The sequence below is a fragment of the Lupinus angustifolius genome, chromosome LG13, assembly GCF_001865875.1.
Source record: "Lupinus angustifolius cultivar Tanjil chromosome LG13, LupAngTanjil_v1.0, whole genome shotgun sequence".
Taxonomy (NCBI): Eukaryota; Viridiplantae; Streptophyta; class Magnoliopsida; order Fabales; family Fabaceae; genus Lupinus; species Lupinus angustifolius.
This window is the reverse complement of record NC_032021.1, coordinates 14,750,184-14,758,257: the sequence shown is the minus strand read 5'-3', so window position 1 is coordinate 14,758,257 and position 8,074 is coordinate 14,750,184. Positions and strand designations below refer to the sequence as shown.

At 30.8% G+C, this 8,074-nt stretch overlaps 1 protein-coding gene and 1 long non-coding RNA gene across 3 annotated transcripts; one reads left to right on the top strand and one right to left on the bottom strand.

Moving 5' to 3' along the window:
* LOC109325879 (transcription factor UNE10) lies at positions 1,198 to 7,437 on the top strand. Of its 2 annotated transcripts, XM_019558476.1 has the most exons (6): positions 1,207 to 1,473; positions 1,960 to 2,704; positions 2,868 to 2,969; positions 3,493 to 3,558; positions 5,292 to 5,663; positions 7,120 to 7,437. In XM_019558476.1, exons 1-6 carry the CDS (start codon positions 1,370 to 1,372, stop codon positions 7,201 to 7,203), a joined length of 1,473 nt encoding a protein of 490 aa, XP_019414021.1. In that variant the 5' UTR covers positions 1,207 to 1,369; the 3' UTR covers positions 7,204 to 7,437. The 2 variants fall into 2 exon arrangements, with proteins under 2 accessions (XP_019414022.1, XP_019414021.1); XM_019558477.1 differs by lacking the exon at positions 3,493 to 3,558 and having other exon boundaries at positions 1,198 to 1,473.
* Positions 6,278 to 7,113, bottom strand: LOC109325880. The gene is made up of 2 exons (XR_002105194.1): positions 6,674 to 7,113; positions 6,278 to 6,491 (listed from the first exon to the last, which is right to left on the bottom strand). It is a non-coding gene; the product is annotated as an uncharacterized LOC109325880 (long non-coding RNA).

Here is an 8,074-nt window from a genome sequence, read left to right as displayed (position 1 = left end):
AACAATGAAAACACTCTCTTCTATTTAACTTTAATTCTCTTTTATTCTCCCCATTTTTGTCATCAACAAAAAGGTAAAAAAATAAGTTAATCAAGAAAAAAACAAATGAACAAAAGATATAAAAAGTGTTTTATAAAAAACAAAACAATGTTTACATTTTCTTCGTATAACATCTTAGTTTCCAGAACACAATTTCTTTTAATTTCCAATATCTTCTCATCCACAAGACTATCAATTTTCAAAGACTTAGTAGAGTTTGAGATATAATAATGGAGTGAAATTAGAGAATGTAAAATGTTTCTTGTTTAAGCCTAAAACTACACTCCACCTTCAAAACAACCGACTAGATAGAGAAGAAACACACATTAAATTTTTTAAATTAATTTTGTCAAAATTCAAAAAAATAATATGTAGTTTCCTATTCCACCCTTTAAAATTTATTCTTGTCTTCCATCATTTGCTCTTTCGCATTATGGAAAAATGAGGATTTAATATTCTATATTTCTATTTACATTATAAGTTGACAATTATTTTGAAACAAACTTTTATTCTCTAATCATACAATTATTTAGAAATAAAGTGTGCGTGTTTTAATATGAGAATGGAAGCATTAAATACTTAGAGGCTTACTAAAAATAAATAATATTTGGCGGCTGATCCAATATATTTATCACCTAATGAATAATATTTATTTTCCGGCTTTATTAAAGATAAAAAATTAATAATTGGGGACTTATTAAAAAAAGTGGAGGCATAAGGCAAAGTCTTTACTTGCTTTACCCCTAACCCTAGAATCTTATGCTTAAGCACCCGAGCCCTTCATCATTAACACAACACATAAATGGTAAATAAACTATAGTATTCCCTTCAGCGTGTATAACCTAGGTACATACCCACAATGATTTATTGTCCCAAATAATTTCCTAAACAATATATCGTATTAATGACAATGAAATACGATCAGAGAACAATAATAAATATTAAATTTTTTAATTGACATGATATGTTTTATTGGTCCGGAATAAAATTTGAAATACAATTTGATAACATAATTTAGACAACAAATACTTGTTCTACCCTACAATGAACAAATCAAAATTATTGAAACGACAAATTAGATTTGACCATGCAAATAATTGCTCCACCCTCTCTCTCCAACACATATGGACTAGATTATCTCTCCATACGTAGTGAAATAAAATCCACATGCTACTTTCCCTCAATGTTCTAATATAAGGGGGTCACACACACAACTATATCACATTAAATCATTTAACAATCAACATTTTCCTCTTTCCTTTTCCTCATCTCCAACGTATGACTAAAGCATAACATAGTTGGAGAGTATTTTCTTCATATCTTCCCAAAAATGAGCCAATGTGTTCCTAGCTGGGATGTTGATGAAAACAACCCACCACCTCCTAGACTCTCTCTTCGTTCCAACTCCAACTCCACTGCCACTGATGTTCCCATGTAAGCTCTCTCCCTCTTATATATACATGACCGGTGTGACATATCGCGAGAAAATATGACTGATGTGTTGCAATTGCGATTATGAAGCAACCAGAAGAAAACCTGAATATTGTGACCTCAGTTGTGATTACATTTTTAGATTTAAACTATTTTCTATTTTTTATATATGATAGAGGATTATGACGTTGTTTGATCCATAATTGATTGTTGATGTTGTTGTTGACTGATGTGTTGCAATTGCGATTATGAAGCAACAAGAAGAAAACCTGAATATTGTGATCTCAGTTATGATTACAGATTCAGATTTAAACTATTTTCTATTTTTTATATGCAATAGGGGATTATGACGTTGTTTGATCCATAATTAATTGTCGATCTTGTTGTTGTATATAAACATTATGACCTAGTGGGATGAAAAATCTATCGTTGTTGTTATATATAAATATGTATGGTAAAAGGCTTATTTGTGTGATTTGATGAGTTCAGGTTAGACTATGAAGTTGCTGAGTTGACATGGGAAAATGGACAACCTTCAATGCATGGCTTAGGATTGCCACGACATCCGGGGAAACCATCCACTGCTTCGGCGGCCACCACTACCACCGCCTCCAGGTATACGTGGGAGAAGCCTCGTGCCGGTGGTACCTTAGAGTCCATAGTAAACCAAGCTACTAACTTACCCCATCATGGCAAATTATTGTTTGATGGTGTTGGTGGTGGTGGAGGTGGTGATGGTAGTAATGTTTATGGCAACATGTTAGCCCCGTGGTTGGCTCCTCATGGTGCTTCTGCAGTGGCTACTGCCTCAAACACTGTTACTATGGATGCCTTGGTGCCATGCTCCAAGCTAACAGAGGAGCATGGCACCCAAGTCATGGACTCCAATATAAATCCTGGTATTGGAGGCTGCATGGTGGGCAGCTCCACACATGTGAGGCCTCGTAGTGGTGCTGCCATTACTACTGCCGATCAAAGTGCCATCCTTGCCGCTGCAACAAAGCGTGCTAGGATGACACGAGTGTCGGCAGTAGCTAGTAGGGATCAGAGTGTGAGTGGTAGTGCCACCTTTGGGAGAGACAGTCAACACCTCACTCTAGACACGTGTGATAGGGAATTTGACTTGGGTTTCACTTCCACCTCCATGGGGTCCCCAGAAAACACCAGCTCCGCCAAGCAGTGCACCAAGAACACCGTGGACGACCATGATTCTGTTTGCCATAGTAGACCAATGGTATGGTTTTTAAATTCTCTTTATAGCTAAGTATTTATTTATACTTTTTTAATTAACTAGATTTTATGTATGTTTTTTAATCTTTCTATGCTAAATGGATTTTGTTAATTTCTTAATTTTTTTAATATCTAATATGGGATTATCTTATGCAAATTTTGCAAAGAGGGATGATGGAGATGAGGAAGAAAAAAAGAAAGGAATAGGAAAATCATCTGTGTGCACCAAAAGGAGTAGGGCTGCTGCTATACACAACCAATCTGAAAGGGTGAGCATCACATCAACTATGATATTTATAAGAGTAATGATATATCATCTTATAAATCATGTTATAAATATCTTTATATTATAAGGAAATGACATATATTATTTACAAACCTATCAATCGTTAATAAACAAAATATTATTTTATAAAACATATTATTTTCTTATGGTGATATTACTTTCCTATTTAGAGATCGATGTGTTTATATTTTGATGTTTGAATTATATATCACATACACCCTGAATTATATATTATGAAAACTACTATTAATTAATTATGATAATTTAGTTTTTTTGGAAGAAAGTATGATATTATTATTAGAATGATATAATTGGTGTATTTGGATACTTTATTATATGTTTTTAGTTATGCAACAATTATAATACCAAATAAGAATTTTTGTTGTTGATAAAAAAAAATGGATTTTTTAGTGGAGAGTTTAATGTTTTTTCCTTTGCTATTATGGTATTTAACATCAAAATCAAGAGTTTGTTATTGATTAGTTAATTTTGTATATACTTTTCAGAAAAGGAGGGATAAGATCAACCAAAGAATGAAGACATTGCAAAAGCTGGTCCCAAATTCCAGCAAGGTATAAGAATAGTTTCTACTAGTGGATTTTTGTTCATCTAATAATATGTGATATCTGAGCCAATTATATAGAATCTAATGGTCCCATTTCTTCAATGCATATCTTGTCAATGAGAGAAAAAGTAGCTATACTGATAAAACATCTTTTTACCATAATTTCCTAGACTTCAATTAGTGGTCCCATGAGGATTCGATTGGCACTATAAATCCCAGTTCATGTTGAATCTCCCTCTGCATGTTTTTTATTGAAAAAATGTTCTATTTTTAATTTTAATTTTTTCATAACCATTTTTATTTTTACTTGTTAAACTTCTTATTAAGGTATTTTCATATTTTGAAATTGAATTAATAAAATACTTATATACAAATGTAAGATGAGATGTTGATTGTCTTTGTTCAAATAATAAATTACTTTATTTTTATTTTTATGTTGTTTGGGTCTTCCTTTTTGGTGTTTGACTCTTCCCCTAAAGCACCCTTTTAATGCACCTTCTATTATATAATACTTGTATAAAAAGTCTAATTGGTTAACAAGTAAATATACATGTGATGTGGATGGGTATATCTTTCACAATAATATATCCTATATCATTTTTAAACCAACCATTAATAAACAAAATATTATCTTATAACCATGTTATATTTGTATCTAAGTATAAGAACTTATAAGCTAATTTAATAAAAAGATTTATCACTTCACATCAATTACTCATGACTAGATAACAAACGAAAATCTTGAGTTTCTTACTCTAAATATACATCACATGGATTTCATAAAAATTTACATTGTTCTTTTTCCTTTTAGTTGTTATTTATATAATATTATGAAGTGTGATATGTTTTCATATTTGAGAGACTAATTTTTTTTTTAAATTATGGAAGATACTCTGGCAGATGAGATAATTGTGGTCATAAACTTTTTCCAATCATATGCTTACGCGTATTTCAGCAATGTTTTTGTAGCCATTCAAGTCCACACAAACTCCCAAGTACTTTTTTGTTTATTTTTGCATGAAAACTCAAATTACATATTGTGACACTTTCAAAGTTGGTTGTTGGGTGAGGAGACACCCAACTACAACCTTTTTCATTTGTGGCCTGATGCCATTTACTTCTTCCAACTTGGGCAATTGACATTTTAGCCAAAAAACAAAACAAAATGAATCCACGATCTACATATTTACTCCATATAAAGTAACTAGTATATATATATATATAAAAGAAAAACGGTTCAACATTTTCTTCAATCAGAGTGAACTTGGTTGAGAATTAAGTCTTACATTAGCTATCTTATTCTCCTAGATATAGTTTATGTGTCTATTAGACTACTTTTCTCGTCACTAATTGATTTTGATATATAACTTTAATCTAGTACTAAAGTCAGATTCAACTTCTTTCTGATTGTTATGGGCCAAAAAATACCCTTTAGTCATGGTTTAACTATTATTTTCATTACTAATTGGTTTTGATATGGAACCTTTAACAACTTAGGTTGAGTATCTTACTCATGAATTTAGCCGTGAACGTGGACTTAATTTCACAATTTATGTTAACATTTATTTTGCTTTGTATCAAATTTGATTTGATCTTTATGTTGGACACAATAATGATTAGTCGATTGCATTATCATAAGTGTTATAAGTTAAGTTCTTTATCATAATTGTGAAAAATGTCTACAAATGAAATTTAAAACACCAATTCTAATGGTTCTCATAAGTTAATTCATTGACATAGAGTGATAAAGCTTCAATGTTGGATGAGGTGATAGAATATCTGAAACAATTACAAGCTCAATTACAAATGATGAATAGAATCAACATGTCATCAATGATGTTACCAATGGCCATGCAACAACAACTTCAAATGTCAATGATGGCTGGTCCAATGGGAATGGGTATGGGGATGGGTATGGGTATGAATATTCCTGGTATGGATATGAACACAATGAACCGTTCTAATATTCCAGGCATGCCTCCACTACTTCATCCTTCTGCCTTCATGCCAATGCCTTCGTGGGATGGCGGTGGCGGCGACCGTGTTCAAGGGCCTCCGCCACCGGTCATGCCTGACCCTTCTATGTTCCCATTTTTTGGATGCCAAGCACAGGTGAGCAAATACTATGTTACCTTTGCTGATTTTTAAATTATTTAGTGTTTAATTATTCCAAGAACATCTACAAGAAAAATATTCGTTGTTAGTCAAACCTACCCTTACCTTATAGTTGAAGAATTAATTCTCTTTAACCTAGTATGATATATAAAGCTTTAGTGAAACATTACATTATCAGACCAACATGTCATTGGTATAAGAAAATTATTTTAAGGAGGTTGTTTAATAATTTAATTTTTTATTAAAAAGTATATATTTAATATTTCAAAATTTAAAGCAGTGTTTTTAATATTAGAGTATTATTTTCGAATCTTGTATACATTTATTCATTATTTTTCCTTATATTAAAATAAAAATCATAAACTTTAACTATACTTCTCTAAATAATTTAATTATGGAAAGTTTTCTAACTAAAATTTAGAGAAGGCTAATGGGTGCTATTGGAATTATTTAAGAATTTAAAGACTAAAAATTATATCTTGAAATTGATGTACTTGAATCTAAAAATATTAAAGTTATAGCTTTCAATCCAATTTTTTTTATAATCCTTAACAATATATTGAGAAACTTCATTATCAAGCCAATAAATTTTAACCTTGTGTATTATTTTGACTATATATTTGAGATAAGGGTGGAGATGTTCAAATTTCTTATAATTATGATAGAAAGCAACTTGATTCATTACTGCTGTTTTGGTGGGGGCTGAATATGAGAAGCAGTATTGATAAGGTTATAGAAACCAGTCAAATCAAATTCATTGTGTTTTGTTTTGTTAGAAAACCCTTGACAAGATTAATTGATTAATATTAGTTTTATTCCATGTCACTCCTTAGATTTAAGATACTTTCTATTAATAGAGAGACAAGTGCATCAAAAAGCAAAGAAAAACATAATTTTCAATGACATATTTACCCTTTTAATTATAATGAAATTACCCTATTACTATTATAAACAAAGGAAAATACATGTATTTGTCTTTTCATTAATGGAGATGATCCTTGTTTCACTGTTTAAACTCCAAAGCTGTAATGGAAAGAGAGTAATCCTTATGAGGTTGCAAAGAATTCCACAAAAAATTATCTCAAATATTGGTTTAAAATGTTCCCATCCCTAACCACAAAGCTTTGATTAAGTGGAGTGTAAAGCCCCGTGAGATTTGAGAAATACAAAAAGATTAAGGATTAGATTATTGAGAACGACATTTGTTAGATGCACCCAAAATGAATTAATTCATTACTCATAAGATGATAAAATATCTTGGTAGCACAAAAAATGTTCCCATCCCTTAATTAATTAAACAAGATACAATACTTTCACTTGTGGGTCTGCATGGATGTAAACCAATTAGAATACATTTATTTTACATTTTGAAACAATTTTTTTAGTATGCCATTTTGAATCTATTTGAGTTTCTCTTATATTTATATTTGATTAAAATATTATTTGCATGAAGCCCATGAATATGGATGCCTATAGTAGGATTGCTGCAATGTATCAACAGATGCACCAACCTCCACCTTCTGGTTCTAAGAACTGAGCAGCTTGGTAGTATTCTACTGTTGTGACAGTGATTTTCAGCTTCAACAAGAGTATGGACATTTATTCTAAGTTATGAGGTTGTGAGATTGATGAATAACAAGACTAATGAGCATTTTTATTTCATGTAAGAAGTATGTATACTAATTTCCAACTCAAGTAATGAGAAAAAATTGAATATATATTTATTTTTTTTCTTGAGGTGAGCATGATGTTGAGATTTGGTGTTTGCATTCTTTTAAATTGGGACCACATTTGAATATAAATATTGCGGTTGTAATGATCGATATAATCACATCATACTGTAATTTTGGAATGACACTGAATTATTATAATGTGGCAGCATAGGATTGTAGCGCAATGTATTGTGCACCATATTTGCGTTGCATCGGAGTGCATCAAATTCAAAAGTATTTTTTAATCACAAAAAATCACACTACACAATGACAACAATTAATATTGTCAATTGACTGCTCTGCGTGCCTTGTTCCTGCCATGCAATGCCCCCGCCTAAATTAGGGTGGCATGAATATGTCCGTTTTAAAATAGGGCATGCAATATCATGTTTTGCCCGCACTAAAAATGGACAGAGTTGGCTTGAAGGCTGCCCTAAATAAAACTAATAAAATATATACAAAATTTATATACATTTCATACAAAATAAACAATATATAATTTGCAGACAAATATACAAATATATTTATCAAAACAAACATTCATACAAATAGAACTATACATACAAAAAGTAAATGCATATATATAATACAAAATATATATAACACATAATTTACTTACAAAATACAAAAAGAATAATACATATGCATATATATAATATACAAAATACAAATGAACATACATAATAAGAAAATGAT

Coding starts and splice junctions, on each gene's coding strand:
- LOC109325879 (XM_019558476.1), top strand. CDS start 1,370: ATGAGCCAATGTGTTCCTAGCTGGGATGTTGATGAAAACAACCCACCA. Junction 1,474..1,959: donor ACTGCCACTGATGTTCCCAT/GTAAGCTCTCTC, acceptor TGATGAGTTCAG/GTTAGACTATGAAGTTGCTG. Junction 2,705..2,867: donor TTTGCCATAGTAGACCAATG/GTATGGTTTTTA, acceptor AATTTTGCAAAG/AGGGATGATGGAGATGAGGA.